The following is a 20,426-nucleotide window of genomic DNA, read 5'->3' on the forward strand; positions in this document are numbered from 1 at the left end:
GATATTGCTTTAATCATAAGTATTTCAGCATACAGATCTAAAAGATAAACTCTTTTTCAAAGATACATTATCTACAATAATTGATAGATAATAATAGATACATAAGCTACGTATCGTCATCACATATAATAACAATAAACACCTATTTGTGGCTGAACCAGTCTTTAGAAAGAAAAGCAGACTAGTTGTTAGCCTAGCCTAGCATGAGGGTTTAGCCATGATCATTCATTCAACAAAATATCCATGTGAGATGACCCAAAAAAAAAGAGCCTAAGTATTAACTAATGTACCGAGGAGAGAAGTCTCTCTCCTGAGTCATTTGGTAAGGATTTCAATTCTGAAAAGTATACCCCAAACACCAATTAAATGTGCCAGAAGCAATTTATTCATCCTCCTAGAGAAAAATAAAAGTGGAATGTCTTTTTTGAATTGTGGTTTTCCATGAGTGTGGGTAGGCCATTCATTAATAAATTATTAAGGGAGTCTGAATTCCACTTGTGAAGCAGCACTTGATTTCAGATGCTCTAATTCTCAGGTGGCTTTACTTAAGCCAGGTGAAGGATTTAAGAAGAACAATCTTTCCATGCTCATTTATAGTTATTTCTTTAAAACCTGTAAATATTAAACTACTTGTCCTATATACAACGTTAGGAGAAAAACAATTAGACTAATGTCTGCTTATTTTTCAGAACCTGAGATTTTTGTTTCCTTCCTTATAACTTTGTAATCAGGCTTCTCTGTAAGTTCTATTTGCCAAGAGTAGAAATAATACAGGTATATCTAGTGTCACATAGTTCTTCCTATGACCTTAAGCAATTTCTTTCTAACATTTTTCATTTTTATTTTATTTTATTTCATTTTTATTCTTTCTAACATTATTCATTTTTATTCCTATCTCTTAGAAAAGATGACTTTGAAGAGTCCCTTCTCATGTATTTACAGTGAAATTTGGGAAAAAGAACTTATTTCCATGACATTCTAAAATTAAAGAAAATTTCCTTTTTTTTTTTTAAGTGGATAACAACTTTTTTAAAAAAGACTATTTAGTTTAGAGAGAGACAGCACAAGGGGCAGTGGATAGCACAAGGGGATAAGAAGGGGCAGAGGAAGAGAAAGAGAATCTTAAGCAAGCCCCAAGCCCAGCGTGGAGCCCAACTCCAGGCTCGGTCTCATGACCGAGCACCCAAGCACCCCAGATTACTGATATTTTAAGAAAGAGTTCACCAAACTGGATCATCATTCATTCCTAGGGGAGACTTTGTGTAATATAATTCGTTCTACTTTTTAAAAGCCTTACTGATAATAGGAAGTTGTACACAACTGAAGTTGTATGTGGCACTGGCTCCAAAATAGCCTGTTTTCATTATGTCAGACCAAGACTGGACCTCTATAGCTGTACCGGTCATTTTAGTCATCAGATTTTTGTTGATATTTAAAAATGAACTTCTGTCTTTTAAACTGTTCCAAGTTTATAGGGAAGTTGCCAAGATAGTACAGAGAACTCCCATAAATCCCTTCTTTACCCAGTTTTCCCAAATGTGAACATCTTACATTACTATGGAACCAGCACTGGTTCTTTAGTACAACTATGGAACCAGTATATGTATATTACTATTAAATAAATTCTGTACTTTATTCAGATCTCACTTATTTTTCCCTAATGTCCTTTTCCCTAATGCCTGTTTCAGGGGATCACATTATATTTAATCAGCATGTTCCCTTAGGCTCCTCTGGGCTGTGAGAATTATTCAGTCTTTGTTTTTAATGGCATTGACAGTTCTGAGTAGTACCAATAGGGATTCTATGGAATATCACTCAATTTGTGTTTATCTCACAGTTATACTAAGGTTATAGGTTTGGGAGAAGAAGATAGTAGATGTGTTTTGCCCTTTTTATCATGTCATGTTTAGGGGTACATGATGTCTATGTGGCATCACTGATGATGTTAGTCTTGGTCAGTTGGCTGAGATAGTGTTTGCCAAGTTTTTCTACTATAAAGTTACTTTTCCCCACTTCTCCACACCCTTCCTCTTTGGGAGCAAGTCAATTAAGTGCAGCCCATACTGAAGGCAGGAGAGAAGTTAATCTTCACCTTCTTTTTTTTTTTTTTTTTTTTTTAAGATTTTATTTATTTATTTGACAGACAGAGATCACAAGTAGGCAGAGAGGCAAGCAGAGAGAGAGGGGGGAAAGCAGGCTCCCTGCCAAGCAGAGAGCCCGATGCGGGGCTCGATCCCAGGACCCTGAGATCATGACCTGAGCTGAAGGCAGAGGCTTAACCCACTGAGCCACTCAGGCGCCCTAATCTTCACCTTCTTGAGCGTTGGAGTACCTACATTAAATATTTGGAATTTACCTGTATAGGATCTTGGTTTTTTTTCCTTCCTTGGTTCCTTCCCTCCTTCCTTCCTTCCTTCTTTCTTTCTTTTTCATTCATGTATGTCAGTACGAAGTCATGGATTTTATACTTTGGGAGAACCAGTCATACTTTGACTCTCCCTCCCCTTAAAGAAGCCACAGGTGGTATGTACAACTCTCAGCCATCTTTTTTTAAAACTTTAAATTTTGAGGGGTACCTGGCTGGTCCAGTAGATTAAGCATCTGCCTTCCGCTAAGGTCATGATTCCAGGGTCCTGGGATCAAGCCCCGCATCAGGCTCCCTGCTCAGTGGGGAGGCTGCTTCTCTTTCTCTTCCTTGATTGTGCTCTCTCTTGCTATCTCTGTTACTGTCTCTGGGTTTCTCTTACAAATAAAGAAATACAATCTTAAAATAAACTTTACATTTTGAGAGATTCCCACGCAGTTATGAGAAATAACACAGAATGGTCCCATATTCACTTCATATGGTTTTCCCCAGTTGCAGTAAGGAATTGATGCAGTCCACCAACCTTATTTACATTTCACCAGTTTTATTTCCACTCATTTCTATGTATTTGTGTATTTTCACATGTATGAATTTCTGTGACTGTTAGTTATCAAACTTAAGTGCTACTTCTGTGAGTACAAAAAAGGGACTGTACAATGAAAAAAAATAGATACAGCTTTTGGCTTTATCAGACATGGGCTACTCAAAATAAAGGCCACTGGAATGTCTCTCTGTTTAGGGTGGTTCTGCTCTGTACTCAAAGTGTTTGTGGCTGAGGTCATGGTATACATTTTTGTGAATGGGCTCTTTATGGGAAGTGTATTGTGTTACTTTTGCAAGAGCACTTTGAAAGTTCATTGTTTTTTTTTAAAGGCTTCCTACAGCTGCTAAACATTTTCTGTACAATCTAAGAAATTACTTTCCCATACCAGCAGGTGGAAGCAAGAGCAGTCTTATTGTGGACTTCACTTTCTGAGTCTACTGGCATATTCTGTAGATAATCTGTCCATGACTCAAAGTATCTTTACAATACATCTCTTACTTAATTACTTTTCTTCTTTGCTTTATTACCTTATTTATTTCGTGTCTTGGGCTGAACTTAATAGTCATTCTAGGACAAATTTCGATTTTTCATTACTTTTCTAGCTCATTGACTCAGCAGTTAACAACGTGTATGCTTTGCACTAAGATATTACTCCACATTTGCTAAGAAGCACAAAGGTGACTAAGACATGGAGTGTGTTCTTAAATAGCTTTGATTCTAGTAGAATTAGAAGGAGAATATCTTCATTCTTCCCCTGACCTAGGATAAATAGATCAGTGTGTCTTCCTAGTGTTTCATCAGCAAATCTATGGCTGGTATTCAATCTTCATACCGATTTCAGTGCATTCAACAAACATCTACTGAGTATCAGGCACTTTATAAAGACTTAACTTATAAATTTGTGCTTTTTTCCTTACAGATTAAAAAAAGGCCAAAGCAGTGCTCACTTCAGCAGCACGTATTCTAAAATTGGAATGATACAGAGAAAATTAGCATGGCCCCTGCACAAGGATGGCACACAAATTCATGAAGCATTCCATATTTTTAGACGAAACCAGAGAGGGAAACAAACCATAAGAGATTCTTGATCTCAGAAAACAAACTGAGGGTTGCTGGAGGGGAGGGGAATGGGAAGGATGGGGTGGCTGGGCGGTGGACATCGAGGAGGGTGTGTGCTATGGTGAGTGCTGTGAATTCTGATGAATCACAGATCTGTACTCCTGAAACAAATAATACATTATATGTTAATTAAAAAGAAAAGACCAAAGCAGTCTTTAGCTATATCATTTATATTTTAGCTTTTTAATACAGATTGCATAGAGTAAGTATCCAGTTGACATATAGACCCTGAACTTAAGGAATTTAGAAATTAAAAGTAGCTAATTTTAGTAACATTTCCTGGAATACACTTGGAAGATCTTCCACAAATGCTAATGGAAATAAAATGGAAGTATGATAACTCTTGATCAATTCTGCTAGCTATTTAGCAACAGCTAATAAGGATAATAAAATATTGAAAGTAAAATTAAAAATTTTATTTTTAAAAAAGATTTTATTTATTTATTTGATACTGAGAGAGGGAACACAGCAGGGGGAGTGGGAGAGAGAGAAGCAGACTTCCTGGGGAGCAGGGAGCCTGATACGGGGCTCCATCCCAGGACCCTGGGATCATGACCTGAGCCAAAGGCAGATGCTTAATGACTGAGCCAACCAGGCATCCCTAAAATAAAAATTTTACACAAAGGCTATAAAAGAAAGAAGAGTGTTGTGTGTCTGTTTGTCTTTCTGTATGTGGAGAGTGAGAAATACAGAACTACCCCGTGGCAGATTTGCTTGCTCTGTCCTCTAAATTCCCCATCACTCTATTCATATAAAATTTGCTGCCTTGTATTCTCTTTGTCTCTTCCTCACAAGTCTGTAAGCTCCTGCAGGGCAATAACTGTGTTTTATCTATGTGGCTTCTTGGGAGGATTAAATAAGGAAAGTCGTGTAAACTCTTGATATAATGCCAGCACAGTAGCAGGCTCTTAATAAAGAGCGGGGGTCATGATGAAACTTAACAGTCATATGTTTGGCAAGTTTCTAGCTTAGGAACCTAGATGATTAGTAAACTGGGAGTGGGAATTCATGAGAAAGATCAGATTTCAAACATGTTGCATTTGAGATGTCTTCAGGTCTGAGCTCTAGCTAAGTCTCTGGATGGAGTCATGTGATACACCAACTTTTTTTAGTGGGTACGGAAAGAGAAGCCAGCAAAGGAGACTGAGAAGAAATGGTCAAAAAAGTGGGAGAATGACTAAGAAAGAGTAAAAGTAAGCTTTGCCAGGGAACTTTTAGTGAAATAATGTAGACGAATTAGTGATAAGACAAGGAAGTAGAGGCAGTAAGTGGGAAATTTGCAGGATGCAAAAATTGAAGACCATAAGTTGGAAGACCCTCTTTCTTTAAAACTAAGAGAGAAATCACACAAATGGGTAAAGGTTCAAGAGATTATTATACTTAATTGCATTCCCTGTAAACTTAGTAATCAACCTAGAAGGATCTTTCTGGACATCAGTTGTGGTAAGGAACATCAAAAGTAATAATTTTGGCCAGGAATCTGAATCTCTGTTTGTTTTATTCCAAGGCTATACCTTAGTAAAGTATTCCAATACTATACCTTAGTAAAGGTAAAAGATGACTTATTCCAAGGCATGTAATTCTATAATATTCTGTTCATGGAACATTTCTATCCTAAGTCAAATTAAAAGGCTTTTAAATGGGGGTACCTGGGTGGCTCAGTCTTTAAGCATCTGCCTTCAGCTCTGGTCATGGTCTGAGGGTTCTGGGTCCCTGCTCAGTGAGGAGCCTTCTTCTCTGTCTGCCCCTTCCCCCACTCATTCTCTCTCTCTCTCTCTCCCCCTCCCTCCCTCCCTCTCTCCTCTCCTTTCTCCCTCTTGCTGTCTCAAAATAAAGTCTTTAAAAAAATTGAATGTCCTTAAATGAAAAAGCTGTTGCCTAGACCACTAGTAACTCGAATACCAGATGCTTACCTTTGTTAAGAGAGCTCTAAGTACCCAAACTGGAGGGCTCAGTAATGGCTGAGTACTAATCCTGAATCTGTTCCTGTGCAAGAGTCGATTCAAAAGAAAAATTATTAGCAACATTCAGGATGCTGGAATCCAGTAGGTGCTGTTTTTTCCAGTCTGTACCATCTTCTCTGATTGCAGATCAGAGCTTTATCTAATGCTCTACAGAGGCTAAATACTCTGAAATGGAACGGCTTATATATTGGACATGTAGCTAATAGAAGAAAAGTATTAAATAACCTTAAGTGGAATTTTGGGGGTAAGCCTGTCACTATTAAAATATACGTGTACTTCAAACTCTGTTAGGGTCAGGGTCTCCATGTATCATGAAAACCCAATCTCTGCTCAAGGTCTGTTGGACACACAACCAAGTCAATAAGTGATTACTCTTCAGTCTGATAAGTGCTTTGGTCACTGGACATGTAATATCAGTTAACAGAGGAATAATTCCTAAAACAGCTGAAGGTAGTCAAAAAAGGCTTCCTGGAGAAGGTGAAGTTTGAGTTAAGATTGAAAATGGAATTCTAGGAGCATTGCAGTCCTCAGTAGCTGCTTAGGAATAAACATTAGTTTTGAGGTCAGTACTAGGACTGTTTGCCAGGTGTTTTAGAGAATTGGGGCAAGTTTTAGGAAATGCTATGCCACCACTTTAGAGAAGGGATGAGGATATGGATAAAATATAAATTTGGGAGAATAGAAGTTAGGACGCTTTGTAGGAATGATCTTTGCTCTAGTCCTGACTCTAAGAAAACACATCTCCCTGCGTGGATATTTATTTGTGATGTTGAAGGAAGATAGTGTTGCTGCAGTGAGTTAGCCACATCAGTCCCATCTCCTTTCAAGTACACAGTGAGCACCTACTGTGTGCTCAGCAGTGTGCCTTGTGTTAGGGTTGGGGATTTTGACAAAAGACATGGTTATTGTGCTTGGGAAAGCCCTAGTCTAATTCAGAGTATGAGTCAAGCCAATTGAACAGGTGGGTGATAGTAATTTAAATGCCTAAAATGAATGGCATAAGTAAAAGGTGATAGAATCTCAGATTTGGATGAATAGGAATGGTCAAAGAAGCCCTGATGGCAGGAAATGGAGGCCTTTAAACTATGCTTCAAAAGAATATGAATTCAGTAAGTCACAGCATTTCTGAAAGTACATTCCATAAAACGCTTTACAAAAGTTTGAAGACAGTAATTAACTAAGAATAATTGTAGCTTGCTCATATTTCTAGATGAAATTCTGCAACCTGGTGATCTCTTTCAAAATCTATGCCACTTGGGTTTTTTGTTTGTTTGTTTTTTTCCCAAACCTTATTTGTTTGTGGGACACAGGACCCAGGAGCAGTAACAAATGCCCCTTCCTGTCAATTCCATTATAGTATTCTGTATTATTTCTTAGTCAGAAGTTTTAGAGTTCTGTGTCGAAAAGTGCTTTAAAGAGAGAAGAGACAATGAAGAAGGTATGGGTGGTACAGGACTGATAGAGCCAGGAAGTTTATAGAAAGAAAAGCAAACAAACTAATGTTTAATTACATAGTAGAAATCTCAGCTTTAATCTAGAGTCTCATTTTCACATAATTGCATGTAATAACTCCTGTAGAGAAGACAGCATCATGCTGTGTTGCCTGCTTTCAACTTTGGTACTTCGCAGTTGCAAAAAGTTACCAGAAAAATCCTCACCAGATTCTCAAGGGTACAATCATATTTGATAGAGTGATTGCAGGTGCACTGGTTTCCCCACACAGGTGCAGCTCTCCAGGGCTGCAGAGCCACTGAAGGGGAAGAAAAGACAAAGGTACCAGCATCTGAAGGGTTGAATGAGCTTGAAATCGTAACAAAGGGGAATAGGGATATTCAACAAAATGATGGTGGAAGAGGAAAAGCAGAGACAATGCAGATAGAAAAATTCTCAATAAATCACAATGTTTTAGTTAGAAGTAGGAGGGAATCCTTTTGTCTCCTTTTCTTTGGTAACAAGAATTATGAATCCTAAATGAAATTAAAACAGAATCCCAGAAGGTGAGAAAAGTATAAGGTAAAAAAAAAATATGTTCTTCTGACCCATAAAATTATGGTCTCTAACTTCTGTTGCTTTCTTTTTATCCCTTCTGTATTCGGGGAATATTATCACCTCAAGGAAGGGGTAGGTTTTCATTAATTCCAAAATAAACTGTACAGGGGTGATTATGGGTCTATCTTTTCAGCCAGGGTAGAGGTGCTCATATCTTTGCTAATTTCACTGAGTTAAAATCATGTATGCTGTGATCACACACTCAACCTTTAGACAAATATTAGGAAATAAAGGAAAACTAGTAGAGGTTCATCTTATCAGTAAATGTTTGAAGTCATTTTCCCTTAAAGATGTGTAAAAATAATGAAAATTAGTAATAATTAGTTTTTACTTGAAAGAGCTGAGAAAAGAACAGGGGGTTAAGGTACAGAAGTGCTATGTTTCAGTCATCACTTGCTGGTCATTACATCAGCAATCCCAGGGCTAGCCTCTTCACTTATACTAGAACTTGGAAAGCCAGTCATTTGTGGTCATGGCTGACTCCTCCTTGAGGCCTCAGTTCTGTCTTGCCATAGGGGGATTATGGAAATAATTATTTTGGACACTTTTAGCCAACTCCACACATTGAACTTTGCATCCCTACTATTCTTAGCCATCACCAAGCATTTAAGACCCCCTAGTCATCCATCATTTCTTGTTGTGACCTTCATACTTTTGTGTGTGTGTGCTCATTCTTTTATCAGTTAGGATCCTCTATGAAGTAAATAACATAACACTGCCTTCAAACTGGTGTAAACGTAACTGGAAAGTAGCTGTAGGTTAGGTTTCAGAATTAATTGATGGTAGGCGTTCTGGGATATCAGTAAATATTTGCTTTTCTTCCCTTAGTCTTCTTTTCACAGTGTTTGTTTCATCATAAGTCAGGTTCTACTCTTTGTCATAAGGTGGATGTCAGCTGCTATCAAGGACATAAGCTTGCCCAATTATATACATTGGGAATAGGAGTTCTGAGGGTAGAGACAACTACCTTCACAGATCATGGACTGGGGCAGGGGGGCTTATTGATGCATGGGTGCCGCGAAACAAATGTATATCTACTTAGTTAGAGGGAAGCAGTAAATGGCTGGACAACCCACACCTATCTCGGTATCTGTTCTACTCTTAGACTTCTCTCTTGCAATTTCTGGAACCCTTGTCCCATGATAAACTCCTCCACTTTTTTTATACTCTCTGGATTGTCTTTTCTTCTATTAACCTTTACTGGAATCCATTCAACCCTGGGGAAAATATTTTCTCCATCTCCCTCTTTCTTCCACACCCCATATACCACAAAGTAAGGAGGAAAGACCACATCTTCTTTGTTCCTCACCTGCTGCCTTGCCCCCAGTTATGCTCCGAGACCAGCACTTTTTCACCATTAAATAAAAACCCCTTCGAGGGGGCGCCTGGGTGGCTCAGTGGGTTAGGCCTCTGCCTTCAGCTCAGGTCATGGTCTCAGGGTCCTGGGATTGAGCCCCACATCGGGCTCTCTGCTCAGTGGGGAGCCTGCTTTCCCCTCTCTCTCTGTCTGTCTCTCTGCCTACTTGTGATCTCTCTTTCTGTGTCAAATAAATAAATAAAATCTTTAAAAAATTAAAAATTAAAAAAAAAAAAAAAAACCCTTCGAGGCTCACAGTCTGCTTTTCTCATTCTATGCCCTGTTCGTGATATCCTCCACTAACTACCTGGTTTGTCTTCTCCAGTCTTTGAAGACTTTAGTTTTTGGCTCAGTCTTCCTTTCTACTCCCAACTCAGCTATCAACCTGCTAACTCCAGTGTCCACTTAGATGACTTAAAAAAAAAAGAAAAAAGATTTTATTTATTTATTTGACAGAGAGACCGCAAACAGAGGGAGCGGGAGAGAGAGAGGGAGAAGCAGGCTCTCCACTGAGCAGGGAGCTTGACGTGGGGCTCAGTCCCAGGACCCGGAGATGACCTGAGCCGAAAGCAGATGCTTAACCGACTGAGCCACCCAGGCACCCCTCACATAAACAATTTGTCCATACTAGATTGCCGTTCATTTGACCCTTTCACCTCATTTATATCAACCGTTCACTTCTGGGAAAATGTCCTGGATCTTGTCGGATTGCTTCACCTTTGAATTCTTAAATTCAAACCCATACTTCTTTACTATAACCTAAGTATTCCTACTTTACCTGTTTTATTTTACTGAGACTTTAGTCTCTGTTCTCTCAAATACATTCAGCTCTAGAGAATTGCTTAGATATACTCTCCAGTTCTTTACATTCTTCCTCCCTCTCAGTCATAGGATTCTGACTTCCACCACTAGCATCCCACTGACACTGCTCTTCCCAGAGCCATCAGGGACATTCCTGCTGCTAAATTTAACAGACTCTTTCAACTCTCTTGAGATTTGTACATTTGGCCCTAATGCACGCCCTCCCTTTTTCTATGCTTACTTTTCACGACTTCCTAAATCCACTCTGGCTTGGTTTTCCTTCTGCCTCAATGCTTAAACTAGAGTTAAGGCTCAGTTGTTCTGTTCTTATTCTGCAGACTCCCTTGGGCCAGTTCAACCAGCCCTGTGACTCCAATTACCACAAAACATTAATGAATTCCACTTACATGTGCTATAGCCACTTCAGACTTGGAATGTCCAAAATTAGATTTCTCTTTTTCCCCACAAATAGCCACTTTCTTCTAAATTTCCTCTTTTAGTGATGATACCACCACCATCCATCCATCCAGTTACAAGACAGAATCCTGGACAGCATTCTTGACTCTCTCACTCCCCACCTCTAAACCAAGGACCACGTCATATTGATTCAACTTCCTAAATATCTACTAAGTCACTCCAGTTCCCCCTGTTTCCGAGTTCAGGATACCATAACATTATGCCCTATTTACTGTAATAGCTTTCCTCTAGTATGATCTCTCTTTTCCAAACCTTTCAACTCAGTATAATTTGGGTGATTTCTCTAGAATGTGTATCTTACTTCATCTCTTAACTGATTAAAACCCTTCGTTGGCTCTCTCACTGCCCTCAGAATAAAGCTGAAATTTTTAGTGATTCCCAAGACTTTTCATTCTCTAGTCCCTACTGACCTTATCAGACCTCTCTCCTTACAGCTTTTGGCATTTGGATAATTTCTGGATATCATCCAGATCTTGGCTTGCTCCTTGTGCCCTCTGGAAAATCTTCCTAGAAAAGTTCCTTCTGTGGTATTTCACAGTTCCCTCTGCTTATCCCTGTCATAGTGCTCATCTCAGTATAGTATATAGTTTATCACTTCATCTCTTCACTGTTTTATAATAGTGAAGTCCTACTCAGTTTGCCTGCTTCTCTTTGATGCCTGCCACAATGACCAGACAGTATATGGTCATAAGTATCTCTTAAAGAACGACCTTAAATAAGTCACTTAGCCTGTCCGAGCCTCAACTGCATCATCTACTAAAAGGGAATAATGCTCTGCCTACCACATAAGGTTGTTTTGGGGTCTTGTAATATAATAAGTTTAGCATAGTAGTTAAGAGTGTAGGTTCTGGATCTCTACTGTCTGGTTTTTTATCCTAGCTCCCACTATATAACCAGCTGTGCTTGGACAAGTTACTTAATTTTTTTGTGTTATAGTTTCCTCTTTAGTAAAATGAGAATAACCACAGGATCTGCCTTATAGTTTTGTTGTGAGGACTGAGTGAATAAATGGAAAGTCTTTAGTACAGTGCCTAAACACACAACAAATGTTAGCTATTAATTATAATTTTATTCACAAGCTCTAAAATTATATCACATGGTATGTATTACATATATACACACACATGGCATTAATTATTGGTTTGAAAGTTTTAAGGAGGTGAAGGATTGGTATCACACACTTCATCTCTTTTTACCTTTTAGAATAACATCATAGCGGGACGCCTGGGTGGCTCAGTTGGTTGGGCAGCTGCCTTCGGCTCGGGTCATGATCCCGGTGTCCTGGGATCGAGTCCCACGTCGGGCTCCTAGCTTGGCGGGAAGCCTGCTACTCCCTCTGCCTCTGCCTGCCACTCTGCCTGTGCTCGCTCGTGCTCTCTCTCTCTCTCTCACACAAATAAATAAAATCTTAAAAAAAAAAAAAAAAAGAATAACATCATAGCAACCAGAGTTACTTCCCAAGTCTTAAATTAAAATTGCCATAGTTGATGTACATGAAATCTTTGTAAAAAGAAAATTTTTACGTTGGTGTTCATTATAAAAAGAGCATTTTGAAAATGTTTCCTTTCTGAATCCTAAAGTATTTTTTGAGTCTGTTACATTGTAGGTAGATGTTAGCACAGAAAAACATTTAAAACATTAGTTCTTTTTAATTTTTATTTTTTTAAAGATTTTATTTTTGTAAGTAATCTCTACACCCAACATGGGGCCTGCACTTAGAACCCCAAGATCAAGAGTCACATGCTCTACCAACTTAGCCAGCCAGGCACCCAGCACAGGAAAAACATTTAAATAAAAACAATTACTGGTTTAATTTATAAAGGACAATATTATTGAATTGACACCTAACTTTATTTCTCAACATGAGTTAATTACATAACCAATTCAGTGTTTGGTAAGTGCTCATTCCATTAAATCTGCATTCAGGGATGGGGAAAAAAATGCAAAGGCATTTAGTTTTGTGCTTCTGTATTCACCTGAAAGAGATTAGCTGAATTTTAATAAAAAGTTCTTTTTAGGGGTGCCTGCGTGGCTCAGTCATTAAGCGTCTGCCTTTGGCTCAGGTCATGATCCCAAGGTCCTGGGATCAAGCCCTGCATCAGGCTCCCTGCTCGGTGGGGAGCCTGCTTCTCCCTCTCCCACTCCCCCTGCTTGTGTTCCCTCTCTTGCTCTCTCTCTCTCTCTCTCTCTGTCAGAGTATTTATTTATTTATTTAGATTTTAATTAATTTAATATGGGGTGCCTGGGTGCCTCAGTGGGTTAAAGCCTCTGCCTTCGGCTCAGGTCGTGATCTCAGGGTTCTGGGATCGAGCCCGGCATCGGGCTGTCTGCTCAGTGGGAAGCCTGCTTCCTCCTCTCTCTCTGCCTGCTTGTGATCTCTCTCTCTGTGTCAAATAAATAAAGAAAATCTTTAAAAAATAAATAAATAAAGTTCTTTTTATTTTGATTAGATAATAAACATTTGTATATTGACTTTGGACCAACAAATGCTTAATTTTTATTCTTTTTCTGATTCTTTTTAGAGTTGGTGGTTCCAGGATTTTACTCAGAATGACTTTAGGAAGAGAAGTGATGTCTCCCCTTCAGGCAATGTCTTCCTATACTGTGGCTGGCAGAAATGTTTTAAGATGGGATCTTTCACCAGAGCAAATTAAAACAAGAACCGAGGAGCTCATTGTGCAGACCAAACAGGTGTACGATGCTATTGGCATGCTTGATGTTGAGGAAGTAACTTATGAGAATTGTTTGCAAGCACTGGCAGATGTAGAAGTGAAGTATATAGGTGAGTAGGATGCAGAAACGCCTTGATATTTCATTTTGAAGGCATCATAAACCATGTTATGCATTCTCTTTGGGCAGTCAGTCCATTTTCCAATTTTACAAGACATAGATTTTTCCATAATCATTAATTAATTGCCTAGAATTCAATTAAATAAGATTAAAATTTTTTATTATGTTGGCATTGGTACTCCAAAATGTACCTTCTCGCTACAGCTGCTTTCTGGAGAGTATTTTAACATAATGCATCGAAACTCTTAAGAAGTTCATATCCTCGCCCTGCAATTCTGCATCCAGGCATTTAATCTAAGGAAATAATCAGATACAGGAAAAATTGTGTATACATTTATATTTAAACAGGCACTCTGTCATAGTAAAAGCTTGGAAACAAGCCCTGGGTGCTAACCAATAGAAAGGCCAAGTAATAATACATTCAGCCTCTGCAACACTGTGTAGCCATTAAAATCATGTTGAGGAACAGTATTTAATAACATTTCTTTAAAAATCACACAGAGAAGAAAACCAGAAGAAAATACAAATTTTAATAATTGCTGATTTCTTAAGTATTGGGTTTTCAGTTGATTTTTAAAAATTTATTCTTTTCTGCTTTTCTCTATTTTCTCTATTTCCTACACTTAAAATATATTATCTTTGTAATATAAGTATTAGGCCCTTTGAGTTAAAAGGAAGATTCATGTCCGTTGTCTCTAAGGGTTAGGTGTACACTGGAGTATAATCATGGCTAAGCAACCTTGGCCGTGTATCCAGGATTTGTAGGAACATAGGTTATCTGTAGAATTGGATATCATAAAGATTTGTATGTATTCTGGAATTTGGAAGGTTGTCCAAAATCCTGCACAGCCCTAGTGCTGTAGTCATCTCTTTACCCCCATCAGCTCCTCAACACCAAGAGTTCCCTACCCTATGTCCCACCATAATAGGGACTCTCTTACCTCTTCTGTTTCATTTTCTGCCTCTTAACCACCACCTGCTTCACTCTGATTAATGGCCACTAAATCTGGCTAAAAGTCTTTGAGTTAAAACTCCTGAATAAAAAAGACCTGGTTGGTCTCAGTAGTCAAAGTCAGAGGGATGGAATTGGTCCCCGTTCGGCAGTTTTCCCAGAAGGCAGCTTCATGTGTCTCTCCCTTCCTGTATGTGGTTTGTCCTTCATTCAGAGCCTCAGTTCTTCTGTCATGTATGGCCAAAATGGTATGCCAGCCTGGTGACGTATGCATGTAACAAATACAGAAATCAGTGGGGAAAAACAAAATCTTTTAAAAAATTATCTTAAATTCTCCTTCTTCCCCAATAATATATCTTTTAAATATACTTTAAGTTTTCTGATACTCTTGCTGTCCCATAAGTTTATCTTTGTGAGTTAATCATAAAAATTTTTGAGTTTAGGCATAGCTTTTTATTTTTTTTAATTTTTTACGATTTTATTTATTTATTTGACAGAGAGAGAAACAACAAGTAGGCAGAGAGGCAGGCAAAGAGAGAGGGAGAGGCAGGCTCCCCGCTGCCTGATGCAGGGCTCGATTTCAGGACCCTGAGATCATGACCTGAGCCGAAGGCAGAGGCTTAACCCACTGAGCCACCCAGGCACCCCTAGGAGTAGCTTTTTAAAGGCTAACTTTCTCTTATTAGTATACATACTGTTCTCAGAGTTTGATCTGCCTTCTGCAATAGCTGTCAAAACCTCATTCGTCTAGTGTCAGGTACTGTTTATAGTTTGGCAGTGAGAGCATAAGTCTGCTTCAGGTCTTTGTGGCAAAGTAAGGAAGGAAATGATTTTTAGTATTATTGTTTGTTTAAGAATATGTTTCCAATTTTAGGCTCCTGCATTTTGTTCTGGTCATTTTAGTTGTGGAGCAATTTCGATTTTTTTCGTAATTTCTTCTTGAGCTAATTTTAAAAAGTAAACAAACTGTAACTATATAGTTAACTCTATCAAACAAGTGCTGTGTGTATGAAATTTTAGCTCTATTCCATTCTTTTTTAAATCAAGGGACATAAAAGTACATATTTTACATGAAATCCTTAAAGAATAATTATTTAAATCCGATCAAGAAATGGGCAGAGGACGTGAACAGACATTTCTGCAAAGAAGACATCCAGATGGCCCACAGAAACATGAAAAAGTCCTCCACGTCACTCGGCATCAGGGAAATACAAATCAGAACCACAATGAGATATCACCTCACACCAGTCAGAATGGCTAAAATTAGCAAGTCAGGAAATGACAGATGCTGGCGAGGATGCGGAGAAAGGGGAACCCTCCTACACTGTTGGTGGGAATGCAAGCTGGTGCAGCTACTCTAGAAAACATCATGGAGGTTCCTCAAAAAGTTGAAAATAGAGCTACCCTATGACCCAGCAATTGCACTACTGGGTATTTACCCTAAAGATACGAATGCAGTGATCCAAAGGGGCACGTGCACCCGAATGTTTATAGCAGCAATGTCCACAATAGCCCAACTGTGGAAAGAACCTAGATGTCCATCAACAGATGAATGGATAAAGAAGATGTGGTATATATATACAATGGAATACTATGCAGCCATCAAAAGAAATGAAATCTTGCCATTTGCGACGATGTGGATGGAACTAAAGGGTATTATGCTTAGCAAAATAAGTCAATCGGAGAAAGACAACTATCTTATGATCTCCCTGATACGAGGAAGTCGAGAAGCAACATGAGGGGTTTGGGGGGTAGGAAAAGAATAAATGAAACAAGATGGCATCAGGAGGGAGACAAATCATAAGAGACTCTTAATCTCATAAAACAAACTGAGGGTTGCTGGGGGGAGGGGGGTATGGAGAGGGTGGTTGGGTTATGGACATTGGGGATGGTATATGCTATGGTGAGTGTTGTGAAGTGTGTAAACCTGGCGATTCACAGACCTGTACCCCTGGGGCTAATAATACATTATATGTTTTAATAAAAAAAAATTTTTTTTTAAAGAATAATTATTTAACTTGATTTTTTAAACCACACCTTATTAATTTATTCAGATATTTGAGGGACTTTATACAGCTTTATTTGTAGCAATGTTTTAAGAAGACTGACATTAAGTGTCAGTCGTTTAAGGTATCTCATTTAACTGGACAATTTCTTGGTATGTTCTGCTCTCTACCATATATCACATGTGGAAGCTTTACCTCTTTAGAATACCTTCAAAGCACTAAAGATAATGAACATGTATTCACTGTCACAGGATAGCTACAACCATCCCTATGAACCATACTCATTTTCTTCCTGTACTATGGGTTATTTCACTGACATCAGATTTCTGCCCAATTAAAGTCAAAATACAAGTATATGAAAAACCCAAGAAACAATTTTAATATGTGAAAATTAGAGCAGACTACATTACCACCATCATGTAACAGGAATAGTCCCAATATCGAGCTGCTTACTGGATGTGTCCCCTGAGATTTCCGGGACTCTTCTGTAACTGTGTGGAACTTTTTATGCTTATATGAATGTTTGCATTTGGGGGAGGGGTTTTGATTAGGTTCTCTAAGGAATCTATAGTAAAGGTTAAGAATTTGTATTCTAAACAAACCCCTACCCACTAAATTCATCTGCCTTTTTCTAAAACATCCTCTGTATCTTCCAGTCCCAGCGCTTGTAGTCTCTGCTGCTCGAATCCTCTCCTGAGGACTTCCTCTTGCCCTGCCCATCCTAAGGTCCAGCCTTCCCCATAAGGCATTACATAGTGCTCCAGTTCTTAGTATTGCTGTGGTTGAGTTACTATCCCATCCATTGACAAGTAAGCTGCTCTGTTCTGTATTGTTCTTTATCTTTTCATATACTGTTCCGTACTCCCACATCCCAGACTATAAAATGCGTCACTATGAGAACTATGTCTTTATCCTCCTGCATTCCCAGTTAACAAAGTATACACTAAACATACGTTGGTAAGTACTCAGTGTACACCCTTATTGTTCCTAATAACGCCACTGCCATAGCCAATCCTGCATTAGATGCTGTTTCTTGGTAGCCTTAGGAACCTTTATAGAAAGTATGAAATGAAAAACTTAAATTGGGATGATCATTCATCTAGGTAGGAGGTATTTTTGTTAGAACTGATCTGATGAGTCCTTATGGTATTTTCCTCTATTGACAGTGGAACGAACCATGCTAGACTTTCCCCAGCATGTCTCCTCTGACAAAGAAGTACGGGCAGCGAGTACAGAAGCAGACAAAAGACTTTCTCGTTTTGATATTGAGATGAGCATGAGAGAAGATATATTCCTGAGAATTGTGCATTTACAGGTAAATGACATTATAAATCCCTTTAAGGATTTATTTATTTATTTATTTGAGAGAGAGAGCATGCATGTGCATACAAATGGGGTGGTGGGGGCAGAGAGGGAGAGAGGATCTCAAGCAGACGCCCTGCTGAGTTCAGAACCCTTCATGGGGCTTGATCTCACAATCCTGAGATCATGACCTGAGCTAAAATCAACTGTCAAATGCTTAACTGACTGAGCCACCAAGGCACCCTAATGTTATCAGTCCCTTTAAAAGGAAAACAAAATCTACAATAAAAGAGCAAAAATCTTTGATCAACAATAAAAAGTATTTGAAAATTACTAGATTTTGTTTCTGATTTTTATAATAATGGGCATAACGTAGTGTTATATATCGGGGGTTTCTAGTGTTATATATTGTTATACCACAGTTTTATGTTGAGTTGTCAATTATATTCACTTAACGTGGAAGACCAAGTATAAAAAAGTGTGCATCTATAAATCTAAGGATTTTTAACCATCATGAACGTAATGGTTCAATGTGAAAACCTCTTAAAAGTTTCAAAATGTTGCAGGGTTTATGTTAGATCAGGTCATCTGCAAGCAAATGGACTTGGGAGTTGTTTATCTGCAAATATTATGTGGTTTTGTCCTGAGAGATGACATAACTTGATGTTTCATGCCAGTCATTGCTGTCTGTCATCCTTACATTTTTCAGGACTCACAGAAATGATAGATAATGAATGTTTTATTTAGGTGGGTCTGTATTGAATGTTTTTGATCTTTTCGTTACCAGTTTTGATTTGCTTCCTCGAGTTTCACTATGTCTTTGCTTTGAATTTTTATTTTCATGACACCCAGCAGTGTGTTTGGAAAACAACCATTGTTTTACAATCCTAGACATTTTTGTTTAATTTTGCTTGTGTCTTTATGCAAAAATCTCAAAAATTTTGTTCTTTTTAGCAAATTATAACAAGTTGAAATAAAAAATCAGTTTTATTTTAGATGTTTCATTTGTAACTTACTAAAGAATATGTAATCAAGACTTTATTTAGACATGTAAAATGTACATGCTGTCTGTCCCCTTCTGTCAAAAAGGCAGTTTTCTCCCTATAATTTATATTCGTCTCCTTGGTTCATAACTGTTCATCTTTAGCACTATAAAAATAACATAAATTATAATAACTTTATGACTGTTCCTTATTAGTTACATTGTTTTATTCTTTGAGCCCAGTTATTATTCTTTGTGATTCAAATTCCAATTCAAATTACAATCTCCTATTTTTTTAAAAAAATTTTATTTATTTGTCAGAAAGATAGAGTGTGAGCACAAGCAGGGGGAGCAGCAGGCAGAGGGAGAAGCAGGCTTCCCGCTGGGCAGGGAGCCCGATGTGGGGCTCAGTCCTAGGACCCTGAAGTTGTGACCTGAGCGGAAGGCAGTTAGCCATTGAGCCACCCAACCATCACTACAGTCTCCTATTTTTTATTTCATCCCCCCAAAATCTAATTTTCTTTCTAGCTCTATATTATATACTTATTTATTTATTTTATTTATTTTTTTTTTAAAGATTTTGTTTATTTATTTGTCAGAGAGAGAGAGAGAGCAAGCACAGGCAGACAGAGTGGCAGGCAGAGGCAGAGGGAGAAGCAGGCTCCCTGCCGAGCAAGGAGCCCGATGCGGGACTCGATCCCAGGACGCTGGGATCATGACCTGAGCCGAAGGCAGCTGCTTAACCAACTGAGCCACCCAGGCGTCCCATTATATACTTATTTAGAACTTTTTCCCAGAATTTCTAATTTCCTTTGATCAACTCTGTTTTCATTCTGACCTCTAAGTTTTCGTTTGGAATTTTCTAGCCTCAAGGTATTGCCATCTTACTGTTATATGTCCTATCTAATGTTTTTCTCTGATTTTTATGAATATTATCACAATATGGGAGGTTTGTCACTTTAGATTTCTTTGTTACATTTTAAAATTTTGTATATATTGTGATCTGATCCCATTAAATTGGGAACAAACTTCTGCCTGTGTAGTACACTAGTGTATTATACCAACTAGACACCGAGGGTTCATCATATTTGTTCATTTGTTGGGACTAGTTATCTTCAGGTTTGTATTGTGATAATTTACAGTAGTTTCAGAATTGTTTCCGTAATTTCTCCTTTTCTCTAAAAGAGCAATTATTACTATACATGTCAATTGTTGTGTTACCATTTTTAAAAGCTTTTACAATGTCTCTTATGGCTAGATCAGAATAATAAAAAGAACTTGTAATTTTTTTAATTCACTGGAGCTTGTTTAGTGAATTTAGTTACCTTCAAACACTTTCCTTGAAAAATAGTTGTGTTTGTTTAAGCATTATTTATTTTATTTTATTTTATTTTATTTTATTTTATTCTGGTATAGTTAACATACAGTGTTAAATCAGTTTCAGGTATTCAACAATTCTATATATTACTCAGTATTTAGGCAGTATTTTTTAAAATCTGAAACTATCAATGAGCTTTCTGGTAGCATTGGACATTTTAACAAATGATAAATCTCATCCCATTCATAACTAAAAGACAAAGGGTCACCTGAGTGGCTCAGTTGCTTAAATATCCAACTCTTGATTTTGGCTCAGATAAAATGAAATTTTGTCATTTCAGGGTTGTGAGATCGAGCCTCAAGTCAGGCTCCACAGTGGGCATGGAACCTGCTTAAGATTC

The 20,426-nt window shown here is 38.1% G+C and overlaps 1 protein-coding gene across 1 annotated transcript in view; it reads left to right on the top strand.

Moving 5' to 3' along the window:
* LOC111156932 (neurolysin) overlaps window positions 1-20,426 on the top strand; it is a 93,181-nt gene that overhangs the window by 26,788 nt on the left and 45,967 nt on the right. The window contains exons 2-3 of the mRNA XM_022518086.1: window positions 13,199-13,458; window positions 17,591-17,739. Coding sequence (XP_022373794.1) covers window positions 13,199-13,458; window positions 17,591-17,739 — 409 coding nt within the window. The remainder of the gene's footprint in view (window positions 1-13,198; window positions 13,459-17,590; window positions 17,740-20,426) is intronic.

This window comes from Enhydra lutris, unplaced genomic scaffold (assembly GCF_002288905.1).
Source record: "Enhydra lutris kenyoni isolate GAN:26980312 unplaced genomic scaffold, ASM228890v2 scaffoldscaffold50, whole genome shotgun sequence".
Lineage (NCBI taxonomy): Eukaryota > Metazoa > Chordata > Mammalia > Carnivora > Mustelidae > Enhydra > Enhydra lutris.